Source organism: Pleurodeles waltl, chromosome 4_2, assembly GCF_031143425.1.
Source record: "Pleurodeles waltl isolate 20211129_DDA chromosome 4_2, aPleWal1.hap1.20221129, whole genome shotgun sequence".
In the NCBI taxonomy this organism is placed as follows: domain Eukaryota; kingdom Metazoa; phylum Chordata; class Amphibia; order Caudata; family Salamandridae; genus Pleurodeles; species Pleurodeles waltl.
Window position 1 is genome coordinate 463203880 of NC_090443.1, and position 18657 is coordinate 463222536.

Sequence of the window (18657 nt, forward strand, 5' to 3'; positions counted from 1 at the left end):
GGGAGTGAAATCACAGGGGGTGGAGTCATATTAAGCAGTCTGACAGGCAATTTATAGAGTTAGAGCCAGATTTACTAAGACCTTGCATTAAATCGTTATTTGTGTATTTATACACACAGGCACATCTGTCATGCTTACAGTGCAAGCACATCTACTGCACGAGGAGACTGAACAAAGTTAAAAAACAGCCTCTAACAGTGGCGGCCCGTCCTTTATGGCGGAGGGGCCACGCCCCCCCCACCTTTTGCCCCTCATGAAGAGTGTCTGTCAGGCTGAACAAAGGTCAGTCTGACAGACACTCTCCATGTTCAGCTCAGGCAGCCAGGAGCAGACATGCGCGACTTGCGCACACTCCTGGCTGCCTGAGCTGAACTTTGCTGGGCTGAGGAGGTCACAGCTCCTATGGGCATGACCTCCTCTGCTCAGCAAAGGTGCCTCAAGGCCCTCCCCGGGTGACAAGGAATGCGTCACCAATTGACACTCTCCCTGGGCGCCTCAGGTTTAAGCCCTGAAGTGCCCAGGGCGAGTGTCAATCAGTGACACTTCGTCACAGAGTGGGGTGGGGTCAGCAGTCTCACTGACCCCATCCCACTCTGTGACGAGGCTGGGACTGCTGCCTTCCCTCATTGGCTGACCTAAGGTCAGCCAATGTGGGAAGGCAGCAGTCCCAACCCTCCTGGGACCTGGAGGCTGAAGGTAAGTGTGTGTGTGTGTGTATGAGGGTGATGTTTAAAATTGAATGTTTGGTGCACGCGTGCATGTTTGAGTGTTATGAGTGTTGTTAATGGATGTGCGTGCGTGTGTGTGTGAAAGAATGAGTGTGTGCGATCTTTTAAAATGAATGTTTGGTGCGTGCGTGCATGTTTGAATGGTATGAGTGTTGTTAATGGATGTGCGTGACTGTGTTTGAAAAAATGAGTGTGTGTGTGTGCATCCTGCCCGCTCCCCTCCGTCCTAAAGCTGCCGGCCGCCACTGGCGTCTAAGCAGTCATTTCTCGTAAGTACCTGTGAGGTGATAGCAAGCTGTGTTCCCTTGTTTCCCTCCTTTATATTGATGTCCAGGTCTTCGGCTCCAGACAGCTCCCTGTTTGGCTTATATTCAAACAAAATGAGACGGATGGTCCTTTAAATTCGACCTTAGTTTTGGTCAAGCTGGAAGTGACAATAGAAACCTCCCCCCTCACTGGCTGCACGTTGCTGCATTGAAAAGCAACCAGTCAACGTGCAATCACTGCTAAATTGTTTCCTTGTGTTAGCAAATTACACCGGGACAAATACAGCATATTTCAGTGAGGGCACACGGTTCTTGAATCTGGCTCAATAACAGTTGACTGATTTGGAACCAGATGCTTCCCCCTTTACTCTAGCACTGTAGTGATAAAACCGTCATGGTGGCAGCATCAAACATTTTAGGTAGGAATTATGCCAGCATAAAGCAGCCACACTGCTATCAGCAGGAAATGTAGCACTGCTGTGAGTGGTAATATTGCATAGCTGCTTGCTGCTGCTGTCACGCCCTTGTGACATTTTGGTTGGCAATTCCACTCTGATTCGAAAAGTGATACAGTCTTAGCAGGAGGGCTCTGCCATTGTTGTGAAAGGTGGGAAGGGCCAGAGAGTAGTTTGTGAATGCTCACAAACCCACGTGTGTGTGAGTTCACAAACACGTAAGGCATCTCACAGCTTGGTCTTCCCCTCCCAGGCCTTGAAGGGCATTTACTCTTCTGATTTGCACATAGTGGTGGCATATAATTACATAGTAGTAAATAAATTTACATATACTTATCCTGTTTTTGGACACCTGCCAGATATAAAAGGATTCGTTTTTAGCCCTATATGCCCTTGTGAATTGGGCTCATGGAATCTGTTCAAGGAGATATAGATGTGTGATGGATAGCTTGCTGCCAATAATTGGTCTTTGAACACTCTGTTCTATCCTTTAAGACCTATAGCTATGTTTTAGTACAGCGCTCCTCTCATTCTGTGTATATTCATTTGTACAGAACCATGTGGTATGCCATTCGCACCAGGTTCAAGCAAAATGTGAGTGTAAAAGGGGTGTACTAGCTGCACTGAAGCAGCATTTGCTTCCTTGAGACAAGTTATATAAATGGGAGAAGGGCACGCAACTGCCAGGCGACTGATTTCACATATACACTCTGAACTGAACATGACTATACAAGTCTACACCATCAGTGCATCCTGATTCCTCATTCTGAAGATGCTGAGGAAAATCTTCAAATGGCTCCCAAGCAACACTAGAAACATTGTCACTCATGCTGCCCTGGTCACCATCAAGTTGGATTATGGATACATCCTCTCTGCCAAGGTCATCAAACAGCTCACTAGACGAGTACAAACCATCCAGAACTCAGCAGCCAGACTCATCCTCAACCTCCCACACAGAACTCACATCACACAGCACCTCTGGGAACTCCGCTGGCTCCCGATACACAAACAAGCTTAATTCAAACTCCCCACACATATTCAGGGCAATACACAACTCTGGCTCCACCTACCAGAACAGTGGCATCACCTTCCAGGAACCACCCAGACACCTCCACCAGGACTCCACTAGCACACATCCTATACATACACAGAGAAGGACTGCCATTGTCTTACATCACTCCTAAACCATGGAACAGCCTCCCACTCCACATCAGAGCCTTCTCTTCTCTTCTTGAATTTTATAAGAAGAGGAAGACCTGGCTTTTTAATTAAACACCCTACCATGGACCAGGGCTAGGCACCCACTCCTGCTCAGCTCCAGGATATTCTAACCGCGATGCTGCCCTTTATATATACACATACCAAAACACAACACGAATTTTATTTTGTTGCTTTTCAATTAACAAACTTACATAGGAAGTGACAAGTTGTTTTCAATTTAAGGAATTGGGTTAGATGGCGACACAGCCCAGGAGCGAAAACACCAGCAAGATATTATGTTGTGTCATATGGTCTTACAGCGCCACAAACCTCAGTTGTAGCCCCTTCACGTTAAAGGAATCAGCTCCAAACACAACTCACTAGCTCAGAAATTTTCGATGATGAATTTAAGAAAAACGGGTAGAGGGTTCAAATTACACTTAAATTACAGATAAGGTTTCGGTTCCCTTTTTGTTCTCATATTTACTTGTAGGACAAAAAGCCTTTGTGAGAAAAGCCGAGCTGAGCAGTTTCGTGGTTCAGAGAAAGTTTATAAGCCCACACTGTTCGCGTGCAGGACAGACACAGTGGCAGTGTAGAGGACAGTGGGACTCACGGCCAGGACATGGCATCTGTGCTCCTTTAAAGGGCCGAGCGCTCCAGTAAATAGACTACTAAAGGCAGTAGTCTGCCAGAGGTTAACAACATCCGATTAAAAGGGCTCATGTGACTGACAGTTCGTTCCAAGTTGGAGATTATCCCGTGAGCGTCGCTTCTCGCTCTGGAGTGTGGAAGATGGCAGGCGGCGGGCAACGAACAGTCCTGGTTACAGGATGTTCCTCGGGTATCGGCCTCCAGATCGCTGTTCAGCTAGCCCAGGACCCCAACAGGCGCTACTGTGGTAAGAGGGATTCAAGGTGGGCTGTCCACGAAACCTGAGACTAGCCCTGTGAGTGCCTCGCGAAGGGCACGAAACCCTTTGCGGTCCGGCTTCCTTCGTGTGCCCATGACTTGGATGGGATTTTAGGGCGTATTATGTCAGTGGGTTTTCAGTAGCGCAAAATCTGTCACTAATATGCCTCGAAGCACTGCCAGTTGTAATAGGGTTGCCGCTCCAAACGCGTTTGGGGTTTCCTACACGGAACTGGAGCCCTATGAATATATTTTTAGGTCTTGGGTTCTCGTCCAATCCGCTTGTTGGCTCAGTGGCAGTATTTCACACAGTGAGCTGTGTCTGTATGAGTTGATATCGGAGAGGTTTGGCTGGAAGGTTTTTTCCCCATTGCTGGTAGTAACACGCTGGATATCAAGCAACAAGAGATATTCTACACTGTGTGTTGCTGCCTGAGATCCTGATCACAAGGAAGTGGAGGACATGAAGGTCCAAATTTATCATTCTTTTATGCAGCACAAATCTGCAAGCAACCTTGCTGCTCTGTGTGAAAGGGAAATAGCAAGAATGTGCCGCATTGACCATTATACAGAACATTTGTGTCCTTCCCTTGCGCTGGCGCACTTTAGGCTGCCTAACACCAACACAGGCACTGTTGTGTCATGATGCAAGGCTGTCTGCATTGTAGACAGGATTGATTTTCTGTGCAGGAAGGGGCACCTTCCTGCACAAAAACAGTCCTGCAAGGCATTTTCCTCTATCTATATGTGTCATAGAATGTAGGACACATAGAAAAAAGGCTAGGCAAAATAAAGATATTTCTCCTTGTTACCCCTCACCTGCGGAGGCATAGCATTTTGACAGATTCACAGGTCTACCACTAAGGAGTGCACCAATATCCCTGTGGGTAGATTCCTGGGAACACCCGTGCTCCACCCATGGAACTCCTCCCTGCCGCAGAGTATCACAAGGCAAGGACTTGCACTGCCTTGCGTCACTATAGATTTATCAATCCATGCAGGACTATGTAAGGTGGGCTTGGGTAACGATAAATCTCACTTAGGTTTTCCGTCTTTCTTGCGACTTCCTGCGTGGCATAAGGGAGATGCAAAACCTTGGTGAGTCTGACCTGAAGTGTTTACTGGACTTGACTTGATAAACCCCATCAACAATGATCAGGCATTTACTGGCAGTAGTGTAGCAAGGTTGTCATGGGCCCTGGTATTAGCAAGGAACATGGGTCCCTATCCATTGTTTGAAAATGAAAGAATTTGGGGACATTGGGTTCGCACACACATCAAAAGGGTTCTGTAACTATGCAAAAGTATTGTCATTACTCTACACAGAGATATCTGTCTGGGAAAAACATGGCCCTCACCCACATCGAGGTGTGGCATGCTACATCATTGGGCTTCACACACCCAGGTCCCAAATAAGTCCAAGGTGGACTCTACCACTTCAGTGGGAACACCTCAGCAATTCCCTGTGGGGCGGTGTCAGGCTCTTGGTGTAATAACAGAGCGATGCCCCCTTGGGTTCCCCAGGGTAGGCAATATTCCCCCTTTTACCTGGAGCATTGATCTCCGGAGTAGAGTAATGTAAGAGTAATTATCTTACAGATTGTATGTTTGTTTGTTTCATAAACATTTAGGGTCTAACCAACAATAGTTAAGGGTTAGATAGAGGACTGCAGGCCTTATGGATAATTATATCTTACTTTGGGATTTTTTAGCACTTGAATAACCAGAGACTCTATGTATCTGTCTCTGTCAGGCATATTTAGGACGGCTAAATATGTTGACCATATAAGGGATGACATGGACACTAATTTCCCCAACTTCCTCCCCCGTGCTCATATTTATATTTGTAATCTTGCCCGGGCATCCACTAATAGAATTAATACATTAAGATAGTTCTAGGCAGTTTTAATTTTTCTTTCTTCATTTCTCTGGTTGACATGGAGTATACACTTCACTCTTAAATATATTTCCTAAAAAACAATTGCTCCCACACTCCGCGTGGTAGAGCCCACCGTGGACTCATTTTGGTCCAGGGTGTGGGAAACCCGATGATGAATCATGCCACATCTCTATGTGGGTGAGGGCCCTGCTTTTCTCAGACCAATCAGGAATCCTTTTAATGTGTGTACATTTGTGAAAGGAGGGCATGGGTTTAGTATTCTTTACCTCTCTCCCTTTTCTGTAGGATTGTATTGGGTTCAAAACATCACTGGACCGCGGTGTGACTGCACCTGCTGCACCATCGATAGCTATGTCCATTTTTACCGGGTCAGGTCACTACCTCCTATTGTCAAGTTCAAACTAGATAAAGGGCCACAGCGTGTAGCCTAATTAATTCCTATTGTCAGATTCGCATTACCTGCTGACTCTGAGCAGGCAAACAGTGAGGCAATGTGGAGTATATTGCACTCAATAATTTCAAGGAGGAGTAAATTCTGATATGCTGGGAATTTCTATTCTCCAATAAACAGATCTCGTTTCTTTCTGGCTTGTTTGAGTCAGGTTCACATGTGTTCTTTACCTTTTTAATTAAGCTGTCCTGGTCGTGTGTCTGTGTGGTTTAGTGAATGGTTATACCTCGATTTTTCTGTTTTGTTGTGTTTTTGTGGCGCCACACCGTGACCAGTGCAGCAAGTTGTAATGCGATGGTCTGCCATGGAACATGTGCGTGTGTGCCCTGTTTGATGAATGTGGTATTTTCAGTTCAATATTCTTACAAAACTCAGGGCCTCATTTAGAGTTTGGCGGACAGGTTACTCCAGCACAATGGTGACGGATCTCCCGTCCGCCTTCTTACAAGTGCATTCTATTCTATGGCACGTTTAATAAGGTGCACGAGTAACCCTTATGCCAATTTTTTAAATCAGGTATTACATATATTATACTGTGCTTGTTTGTGGTGTTTTGGTAGCTACAGCTTATGGGTTGATATACTTTGGAAGAGGAGTCAACACCTGCCTCTCCTACTCGTTCTGTAGTGGGCCCTTCTTCACTCTTAGAACCCTCTTTATCTCTACACCACTTTCAATTTTCTTCATTTTAGCTGTTTTTCTATAAATAGAAGTAAGAACAATGCGATGGCACTCACAGTGGCGTACCCCTGAGTTGTATTCACTCATTGGCTGTAAGGATTGTGACAGTACAGGGCCCAACCGATGTATCACACAAAACACTGTTGTGGTGCTAGCATACGTATGGAGAAATATTTGCTCACTGCACTACTTTCCTCACAGGATTCACAGACGAGGGGAATTTAATCCATCAATACGCATATAAATCAACAAAAGTGTTCTAAAAATGTAATTTTTGGGTTGGAGTTTGAAACCAAACCGAAAAACAAAAAATAATCACACTGAAACTATGTCAGTACTGCTCTCAGTGATCAATGTAGGTTTCGAAGCTGACAGAATATACTGACCCAGAGCCAGCTGCATATGGCCAAAGGCTATGTGAATGTAGTTTTGCGGCGTATGGGCCATTGCAGGGCCTAGCTGGAGGAGAGGCCCAGAACCCCTTCATGGCCAAGTGGACACACATCTAGTTTGGTGGCACTGAGGGTAATGCAGGGCCTAACTTGCTTACAGCTCCATGTCCTGAGCCTTCTGTGAATGACCAAAGGCCTTGCTAAACTCGTTTGTGGCAGAAAGGACAGGCCCTGTACCCAGTGCCTGCTCTTCATATCTAAAAGCTGCAGGCAGATGGTTCCATGAGGTTGGGGCTGGCTGGCCAAAGGGCTGGTACATTGTTCAGAGATAGGCCGGGTTCTCCACCAATAGTCTGCTTAACACACTGAAAAAAAGGAATTATAAAGAACTATGCACGTACAAAAGCCCTGCAGCGGCACTGTGGTCATGCGCAGTAGGGTATGGCTATAAGGAGGGTTGGCCACACAAGAGGCAAGGCACAGGGCCTAGCTGCAGGTCAGACCTTTTGGTCAACTTTGCACAGTGGGGATTCCCATCAAACCAGCACACACAGACTTCAGGTCCATGCGTTGCAGGCTCTGGGACAAGGCCTGGCATGAAAGAATCTTCTTCACTTGATCCGGTGCCTTTTAATCAGCTGTGCATGGCCTTTAGCCTCACACTGTGGACCATGTGTACAGGGCCTGGCTACAGTGTTCGCTGTGTATGGTCTTTGCCATGAATATATTCACTGGATTTTTTTGTTGTTTTAACTTTTCTGCAGGCTTTGCAAAAAAAGGATATCTTGTTTTCCAACACATTTCAGAACTACTCTCAAATTTTGAGGTACATGGGACTGAAATTAGAATCATGAACCTCATGAGAAAAACAGGGGGTTTACTTTTCTTTTGACGACATACATGCCCCTCTCCGACATATACACCCCAAGGTTAGGGGGTCCTAATACCTGAGGGAACTTAATTCCCCTCAGATAATTTTTTAATAGTGCAGACCTTGGTGCTTGGTATCCACCTGTTATATTAGCCCCAGATTATTGAGGGTCACGCCCAGTAGGTCCCCTAAGCCCCAATAATTAAACAACCTTTTCATTAGGGAAAAAAGAAATAGCTGGTGTCCTTCACTACAGTTTTATTGAGTTAAGGCCTAGCAGAAAGGGAGTGTTAAGAGATAAACAAACTACTCAGAGAATTTCTCGTCCAAAAGTAGTACACATAGAGCCCTGTCTTGTACCCTGAGATCAGTATGCACACTTAGGGGGTCATTACGACCCTGGCGGCCGGCGGTAAGTTAGCGGTAACACCGCCAACAGGCTGGCGGTGTTCCGCCAGCAATATGACCTTGGCGGAAAAGCCACGGCCATACCGCCGGCCCCTCCACTTTCCATTATGAGTCCCCGACCGCCAGCCTGTCCGTGGCAGTACACACCGCCATTGAAAGGCTGGCGGTAAGGGGACTTGGGGTGCCCCTGGGGGCCCCTGCACTGCCCATGCACTTGGCATGGGCAGTGCAGGGGCCCCCAGGCATAGCCCCGTCGCGCATTTCACTGCCCGAATTTTGGGCAGTGAAATGCGCGACGGGTGCTACTGCACCCGCTGCACATCAGCATTGCCGCCGGCTCTATTATGAGCCGGCAGCAATGTTGATGTGACATTTCCGCTGGGCCAGCGGACGGTAACACTGTTACCGTTCGCTTGCCCAGCGGAAATGTCATAATAGGGAGCTAGGAATACCGCCGGCAATGGTGGTATTCTGTCTCCCGCGGCCTCCTTAGTGATTGATATTTTAATATAGGATTATTTATTATACATTATTCATCTACAAGGCAAATGCACTAGAATGACTGCACATATTAGAAACAGATCAGCAATTATTAGACAGATAGGGCAAAGGTTAAATACGCCCTAATCATATTTCCTCACACATCCATGTCCTGTTACCTTTTGCCCTGCCCCACTTGCAGCTGAATAGGCTGAGCCCTGCCACACCACAATAGGCCTAACAACCCTGTGTTGTCAGTGCAGCCAGCTAGAAGCCAGGGCAGGGGAGGCAGGAAACTCCTGGAACCTCAGAGAACCCTTCTGGAAACTTCTCCAAACTTCTAGGAGCAGGACACCAGGGTATAAAAATAGGGCTGTCAGACCCACTCTTCAGTTTTACTGCCTGGAGCCTGCCTTGATCCTCCAGAGTCCAGCCCTGCTTTGGAGCCTTGCACCTTCACCTGCACCCAGGACTTTAGAAGTGACTCCAAGGGCTAGTTTAGCTGGCCTCCTGTTCAAAGCCACAGGGACATAACAGTCTCCCACCATCTTGAACCTGCACCTGCACATAGCCTGAGTGAGTCTTCAACCCCCAAGAGGTCTCATCCACACCTGGACCCTTGGTTATGGTGCTAATGGTGTCCAGGTGGACATTTTCCCAAAATGAGGACTTGCTATTTTGAACCTTAAACTTTAAAAATGAATAAATCTGGTTCTGCTAATTAGATGATTTTGACAGTTTTGGAGTCAGATAATTTATTAAAATTGTATCTATTTTTCTAAATTGGGTTGGGATTTTTCTTGTGTTGTGTTTTCTGCATAAATACACTACACATTGCCTCTAAGTTAAGCCTGACTGCTTTTTGTGCCAAGCTTTGCAGGGTTAATCAGAAGTTAAATTAGTGACTCTTTGTGGTTCAGCCTGCAAAGGGATGGTGGCTGTTGCTTTACCAGGGCTCACACCCCAGTCAACCAACAACCCGATTTGTTACAGGTGGCACAAATCCCGCTCAATACCAGTGAAAATAAAGAAAAAAAGAAGGATAGAGAGGGCCACCCAGGCATCGGACCATGCCCCCAAAACAACATAACTCCAGTCGTCTTTTTGATCCCTTTCCTAATGTGTCAGGTAGCAGAAAGCACACTAGTTACCAGGGAAAATGAAAAACGGGGTGGGGCGCCCCCTCCTCACAAGTGGGTACTATTGTTATTTGGAGAAGTGTGGGAATGCTGGTTGGCAGGACTTTTGTAGATCTCCAAAGATTCTGTAATGTTCCCTCACATAAATGTGAGGAAACTGCGTGACTACAACCAAAGTTTGAGGTTTGTAGGCTATTTTGGGAGGGAAATCCTTGTGAGATTCACACAAACTACACAACACTTGATTTTCCTGGGTGTTTACTTCTCAGAAATGTCTAGATTTAGAAGGTTTCCCTGGGTGGCAGCCACCCTCAGTCCTAAATACAGCCACTACCCATAACACCAACATGGGTCAGTTTTTATTGTGAAAATGTAAGGTGTCCATGTTGTATATTGGGGCTTATCAGGGGCGTTGTGCCCCCGCCCCCCTGCACACTATGCTTTAACAGATACAGCAGGGGTGAAGATCTTGATGGGCCTTGTTTTTATGCAACTAGGCAGACATAGGCTCACATATAACATGAAAGAGTTGGTGGGTGTATGAGTGAGTGAAAGGGCAGATGCATGGGTGTGTGATTGAAAGGGTGGATGGATTGGTAAGAGGATGGGTAGATGGATGGATGAATGAGTGAAAGGATGGATATAAGAATGGGTGAATGAAAGAATGAATGGATATGTGAAAGAATGGCTGGATGAATGAAAGGGAGGGTGTATCAGGGTATGACTGGGTTGATGGATATATGAGTGAAAGGGTGGATAAGTGATGAGTGTAGGTATGGATGTATGGGTGGCTCAATGAAAGAGCAGATGGATGTATAGATGGGAAGGTGGAGTGAAAGGTTGGATGGCAGACAGGCTGAAACGGTTGATGGATGAGCGACAGGATGGGTACATGGATGAATGGATGAGTGATAGGGTGTCATGAACTCCTAAATGTAGCAGCTACAGTAAGAGTGAAGTTCTTGATAGGCCTCTTCTGTCTGCAAATTGGCACACAACGATGAGTGAGTGAGTGAGTGGAAAGAAGGAATGTTGGATTTGTGAGTGAAAGGGTGGGTGGGTGGGTGAGTAAAAGGATGGATGGGTAGATGGATGGATATATGAGTAAAAGGATGAATGGATGTAAGAATGGATGAGTGAAAGTGTCTTGTTATCATAATGCTTAGGTGAAGTAGGTTTCCATGAGTGGCACCTGTTCCCAGGCCCAAATACTCCAGCTACCCACATTACCAAAATGGATCAATGTTATCAGCAACAATCTGATGTCTCCCCAATGCTTTTTGGGGGCAATTCTGTCACGGTGATAGACCTAACTATTCAAGTAGTGTGCTGTTTCTTATTTGAAGAAGTGTATACAGAAGAGTAGAACATTTGCTATTATCAATTGAGTTTCTCCCCATTTTAGGCTTCTAAATGTGAGTTAGAGTGCAAGAAAGAACACATTTTGCAAAAGGCCCCCTGAACCACATGATGGCATGAGTAATCTCATATTCTAAGCTGTGACCACTGTTCCTAAACTCATTATATTGGACACATTAAAAAAAAAAAGCATAGTGTGAGGAATAGTAGTTTATTAAATGGTGTGGTTGCTCAACGTCATCGTGTAATAAATTCACAACCCTGTCTTGGGTCCAGTCAGGATTGTTTATAAAACCTTACCTCAACCCTGGCTAGGTGTGGTTTCGAGCAGTTAGTCTTAAACAAAGAAACAAAGTGTAAAGCAGTTAGAAATATCAAACTAATTGAACAAGGAAGAAATGTGACACAAAGAAAATCTGGCACTAATTTATAAAAATAGATTTTTTTAATGAATTTTTAGACAGCAAATTGAACAAAATGAATTGAAGGGCTCCGGAGACATAGATTTTTCAGAAAATTATAAATCAATTCTTTCCACTCAAAATGCTAAGCATTGGAAACTGCTGCTGCTAGTGGTTACTTAAAAAACTTTTGAAAACTGTTTTTTAAAAGTTGGATTCAGCTACTTTGACCCACTTTGGGCAACCAACCCCACAAGGGAGCAACTCAAGTGGGCCAGTAATGCCTAGCAGGACAGTTACCTTGTGTTCAAAGCTTATTTCAGTCCAGTTCCAGGCTTGATGGACAATCTTCTATCAACATCAATGGAGTGGGCCTGATGCAAGGGGTACAGGATGCTGAAGAAGCTGAGGAGGGGGTCCTCCTGGTGCCACTTCAGTGTCCACAAACAGAGGGGGTGATTTTGGCCTTACAAGTTGATCTCCCTCGAAGTCCATGTGAAGTCCAGCCAAAATTTTGTTGCCACTGGTCCATGGGTCTCGGGTCACAGCCAAACCAGCGGTTCCCTTTAATTACTGTGATCGTCCATAATGGGTGACCAAACTGCATTCTGATGACTTTCTTGGTTCCAGCAGACTCAGGTCAACTTTTGAGTGCCAGGGTACGGTCTCCAGGGCTGCACTCCAGCAGTCAGCAATGTCTACGCGATTGTGGCTACCAACTTGCCAAAACAGTTTCTTCAGCTTTTATGAACCTGGAGCTGTATCAGAAAGTCAGTCAAATGACTCTTGGAGTTCACCTCTTCTGTCTGGGGCTCGGGAGTGATGTTTCCTAAAGTAGGGCACCACAGGCACAGTCCTCTCTTTGCTACTTGAGGAACAGCAGGTGCAGTCAAGTATGTGGTGCAGTCTCTCTTTGCCAGGCCCAGGCAACAATAGGGCAGCCCACCTTCAGTCCTCTATCCAGTACAGTTGTGATCTGAGGTCTGGGTCTCCTGGTTGCCACTTATATATGCAAATCCTGCCCTCTGGGGATGCAGTGACTACTAGCCAATGGGCTACCAGGTCCGCTCCTGCCTGATGACGACTTCCTGCAATTTGCGGCATCTAGTTATCCCAGTATGCAATATTATTCTCTCTCCCAAGATGGAAGAACCCTTCTCTTGGTGTGTGGAACTTAGATGCCCATCCTAGAGGTGTGACTGGTTACTTGATGGCAACACGCCCATGGCAAAACCTGTTTAGCAACTGTTTTCCTCTCTCTATCCCAAAGCCAACCAGTCCACATGAACAGAAGAGCAGCTCCTCTTGCTTGTGTCCACCATTTGTCCTTCAAGGCAGCTTCCTTTGAAGCTTGCCTTTTGGGATCACGTCGCGTGTGACAGGCCTACTTGGGCAAAAACTCAGCTCCCCAACTGCTCCTAGGCCTGCCAGCTTCTATAGGACAGCTGCACCTGCATTTCCTGGATCGCGTCACTTGACGCGCTTCCCACCTCTGCTGTTCCCACCCCATGCCCTCTAGCCCATCCCCAGGACATTTAATGGAGGCCGCTGTGTAGCCTGGGCTGAGCAGTGCCTGTCCTACTTGGGCCAAGACACAGCTCCCCAACTGCTCCTAGGCCTGTCAGCCTCTACAGGACAGATTCAATCACATTTCCTGGATTGCATCACCTGCTGCTACTGCCCACTACCCTCCCGCCACACCCTCCAGCCATGCCCACACCCAGGAAATTTAATGGAGGCTGCTGTGCGGCCGTGCCATCGGCGTGCTGATGGTGTGCCAAAGACAAGCTCATCTGTGCCCGTACACACCTGGACCACGCCTAATGCCATGACCCCTGGTCCCCCCACCATCCACCGCTACACCCTTAAGGAGCTCCAAGCACTGAACAACAGATGCCACAACAGCACTGCTTCACTGCCTCCCCATGATCGCCTGCAACCCCGGTCCTCCCACCCTCAAGCACACCTGCACCACACCCACGCAGTTAACTACAATCAACCCACAACTCCTCCAGTGCATACTACTTTACACATGATCCCTATGAAAATACACCACGGAAATCTGGGACACCATCACCACCACGACCCAGACAATGCCTTCATCAGAGAAGCATGGCTAACCACTTCCTCTATCCCAGCCATCACCTCAGCCAGCCCAGACAGATACAAGCTCATTCATTGAGACCGCATCACCAAACACGGTGGAGGCATTGCTATCATATTCAAGGAAACCATCCAATGCACCATCACTAACAATTACCCTACGCCCCTCATGGAACACCTTAACTTTTGACTTCAGACCAATACCAACACCACAATACGAGACACCCTCTTATATAGACCCCCAGGACCATGGCCAGCTTTTCACAACACTGTTGCCAACCTCATCAACCCACACCATTGACTCCCTTCACTTTTTACTACTTGATTACTTCAATTTCTACCTAGATGACCCCAACAACACCAATGCAACCTCTCTCCTAGAGAACCTCAGCAATATTGGCCTAACCCTGCTGGTTACCAAACCCTTGCACAAAGCCAGGCACACACTCAATGCCATTTTCACCTCAAGCAACAGAATCAAATTTATCTAACAAAAGGATCACCTTCAAGCTCCTGATCCACGCACACAAAGCACTGCACAACACCGGACCCACCTACCTCAACAACCGACTCAGCTTCCACACCCCCACCCAAAGCCTCCGCTCAGCCAACTTCGCCCTCGCCACAGTCCCCCACATCCGAAAAAACCACGGCCGGCGGAAGATCCTTCTCCTACCTCGCCGCCAAGACCTGGAACACTCTCCCCACCATCCTACGACAGACCCAGGACCTGCTGGCCTTCAGAAGACTCCTCAAGACTTGGCCTGGCTCTTCGACCAGTAGCAACCCCCCTCCCCAGCGCCTTGAGACCCTCGCGGGTATGTAGTGCGCTTTACAAATGGAGTGATTGATTGATTGATTATGTCACCGAACTCAGCAGGACTGAACATGACATTGTCCATTTCACAATTGCCCCCACCCAGAAGACCAAGCACAAGCACCACAACACCCCCCCACTGAAGCTGGGGCATGGGAACTGAGGCCAGCTGAACACAGGCCCTAGTCACCTCGCAACCCGAGTCAATAGCAGATCTGAACCAGGCCATCAAGAACTTCACCACCTGGATCTTCAGGTGCGTCTATATTGTCACCCTGCTGAACCATCAAGATCCAACAGCACCGCCAAACCAGTGAGGTGGTACATCCCACAACTCAGAAACTCCAAACAAAACTGCAACTGACTTGAGAAACAATGGCACAAGACCAAAGACCCCTCAGTCAGAGGAGCTCACAAGACAGCCCTCAACAAATACCACCACCACATCGAGGCAGCCAAGAGAACAGCAATCAACACCAGCATCAACACAACAGCCAATCATGCTACAGAGCTCTTCAAGATTGTCAAAGAATTCTACAACCTTACAGCCACAGGGACCACCATCCACTTCTCCCAAAAACTCTACAATGTTTTGTCAGACTGCTTCCATAACAAAATCACTACCATCTACAACAAATTCGACCCCAAGCCTGGAAAACTTCCCCACAGCAGCAATCACCAACACCACCATAACTACATGGTCCCCGATCACTACACATACCACTGCAGCTCTCACTGTCCATCCACTCAGGGGCACCCAACGACCATTGCCTCCACCTTCTCTTCAACCTCTGAACCCACACCATCTGCACAGAATTAACCAACATCCTCAACACGTCCATCACCACAGCAACTTACCCGGAAGGATGGAAACACGCAGAAGTCAAAACACTTCTAAAGAAACTCTCTGCCAACCCCAGTGACCTCAAAAATTACAGACCGATATCCCTGCTCCCCCACCTGGCAAAAATACTAGAGAAGGCCATCAAGCTTGCTGCATACCTCGAACTAAACCACCTCCTCGACTCCTCACAATCAGGATTCCGGGCCAACCACAGTACGGAGATCGCACTGGTCGCTGCCATGGATGACATCAGGATCCTCCTAAACTGAGGAGAAATGGCAGCTCTCATCCTCCTAGAGCTCTCCACAGAGTTTGACACAGTCTTCCAACACACTGTCATCAACAGACTCCACAGCATAGGCATTCAACAGAACGTCCTCACCTCCCTCCTTTCAGCTCCACACTGAAGACCACCACCTGTGACATACCCTTCACTCAGCCCCACCCTCTTTAACATCTATTTGACCCCCCTGTCAGACATTGTCAGATCCCACAGGCTCAACATAGTCTCCTACGCAGATGACACTCAACTGATCCTCTCGCTCCCCAAGGACCCCCACAATGCCAATACCAACTTTTGCAACACCATGACCAACGTATCAACATTGATGAAACACAGCTGCCTCAAACTAAACACCAACAAAACATCCAGATTTTTGGAGAAAAAAAAACATCCTTATGGGACAATACATGGTGGCCAGCTGAACTCAGTCCTACTCCTACCCCATCAGACCATGCGCAAAACCTTGGCATCATCCTTGACAGTCAACTGCCCATGAACCAACAAGTTAACTCAGTTGCATCAACCTGCTTCCACATCCTCAGAATGCTCTGCAGAAGTTTCAAATGGATCCCTACCAACACCAGGATAATCGTTGTGCACACGCTTATCACCAGCTGCCTACACTACTGCAACGGTCTCTACGTCCTAATCTCCACCCAGCTACTCAAAAGAGTTCTACAGAACACCGCAGCCTGACTAGTACTCAACCTCCCCAAATGCTCCAGCATCACCGCTCACTCAGAAACCTTCTCTGACTCCCGATCCAGAAAAGATGCCAGTTTAAGATCCTCACACTTACATACAAAGCCCGCCACTACCTAGGACCATCGTGCATCAACCACCATCTCAGATTCCACGTCCAATAAAGATACCTGCTCTCCTTCACTCTCAATCTCACCCCCTGCATTCACTGCCCCCGCATCATGTCCAAGTCCTGGAACGCACAGCCCCTCCACCTCTGTACATCTCCTTCCCTGGTGGATTTCAGAAGCAAACTCAAGACATGGCTGTCCAACAGAGACACTGCATCAGCAGCACCCGGATACCTTTAAGGGTTATAGTGTTGCGCTTAACAAATAACATGATTGATCACTGAAAAAAACAAATGTTACATAGATTATAACTTATATAAGTTATCGTTATTTCAAGGTATTTCATGCACAAAGGCCCTATAACCACCCAACACTGCACTGCGCACAGCCTTCACCTGTGCATGGCATAGTGTGGCCACAGTGCCTGGCCTGTGGCCAACCCCTGTAACCACCCAGCCCTGTCACACAGATGTCGTTCGGCCGTGCATGGCAGGAGTTGGGCACAAGACCTGGCCTGTGGCCAGTCCCTGCAGCCGCAGGGCCTGTCCCTTTGGGTGTGAGAATATATTTGAGAGGGTGTCTATGGGTGTGGGAGTGGCAGTGAAAGTGTCTCTCTGGGTATGAGAGTTGGTATGGGAGTTTCTATGTGCATGTGAGAGTGGGTGTAAGAGGGAGCACTTTCTACTGCTTACTTAGTAAGTGCTACCTCGCTGGGTGAATGGCCAGTGTGGTGGAGGGGGTTCTGCTCAGCCCTCCTCACCTGGCTGATTTCCACCCCGGCGACCCCATCCCCCGGAGCCCTCTACAATTAAATGGACCCCATCCCCTGGCCTTAATATTTTTTTTCGGGTGGAGGAGGGCTGCACAGCCCACCTCCCTGGGCTGATCTTGGCCCCAGAGACCCCATCCCCTAGAGCCCAGCCTTAACATTTTTTTTTTTGAGGAGTGGGTACCACGCAGCCCCCCTTCTCCAGGCCATTCTTGGGGGCCTGGCTATGTCACCTGGGTGCCCCCCAGAGCCCCTAGTCACCACTGTTGGGGACTGGCCGGAGGAGCCTGAATGCCCTGTGGTGCCAGCCAGCTCACTGTCTCCTGCAGGAGCCGGCATTGCTGTCACAGACAGGAAACTGCTAAACATGCTGCTCCCTCTCTGTAAGAGCAATAGTTTCCTCTGTCTCCCTGCCCGCATCTCTGCAGGCAGGGAAACAGAGGAAACCTCTGCTTCCAGCAATCAAGAGCTGTTTGACAACTCTCACCTGCTGGAATCAGAGTGTGTGTACTTGGCGGGAGCTGTCAAAGCTCTAACCAAGTCAAACTTCACTATTAACTGGCTGCTGTCCAATCAGCTGACATTATGAATGATTATGCCTAGCATGGATTTCAGTGGGCAATTACCACCAGCTAGAACTACAAAGAGTGAACACAATTAGCACTCATTTCATTATGCATGTTAGTGCTAAAACTAACTAAAATGCAATTTGTATACAAACTCACTGTCTATAACCCCAATAGCAAATGAAACGAATATGTGAATGTTTCCTAGTTAATTTGGCAGTCAAAGTGAGAATGCCACTCAGACGTACCGAGGGCCAAAATACAGCAAGTTTGTGGAGCTACTGCTGAATCCACAAATGGTCCTACACCTTTAAATATATCCTACAAGGTGGCACAAGATGATGTGATTAGATCATTACAAGACTAGGTGAACATGTTTACTCTTTAGAACTATGTACTCACCTTTACTCACAATGTCAAGCGAATGCACCAGGGAGAGATAAAGGATTACCAAAAGGTTCCATGATATGAACACCTTTTTATCTTCCCTGAGTTTTCATGTAACAAATCTGTGCAATCCAGAATTTGTACTTGTGGTTTAGTTCAATTGAACAAATCAGAGAAAAACACCTGAAAACAATCCTTAGTAACAGCATAGGCCAGAAATTGAAATTTTGTGCCCCAGTGACATGTGTCCTTGTGATGACTCTAAGCATACAGGTTAGCGGTAATGTTTTGTAAAGTAGAACCAGTTTCACATGGTCATTTATGCAACTTGCCAACTCAATATCATTGAGAGGTAGAATTCCAATGTCAAGACAGAAGCAAGAACTCTTTATATTAATTTAAAACAGAATATATGTGTTTAGCCAAACTTCAG

At 47.1% G+C, this 18657-nt stretch overlaps 1 protein-coding gene across 1 annotated transcript in view; it reads left to right on the forward strand.

Annotated features, from left to right (window-relative positions):
• Positions 1 to 3280: 3280 nt before the first annotated feature.
• The window catches only part of RDH8 (retinol dehydrogenase 8), a 172297-nt gene continuing 156920 nt past the window's right edge, over positions 3281 to 18657 (forward strand). The window contains exon 1 of the mRNA XM_069231787.1: positions 3281 to 3550. Within this exon, the coding sequence (XP_069087888.1) occupies positions 3445 to 3550 (106 nt within the window). The 5' untranslated portion in view covers positions 3281 to 3444. The remainder of the gene's footprint in view (positions 3551 to 18657) is intronic.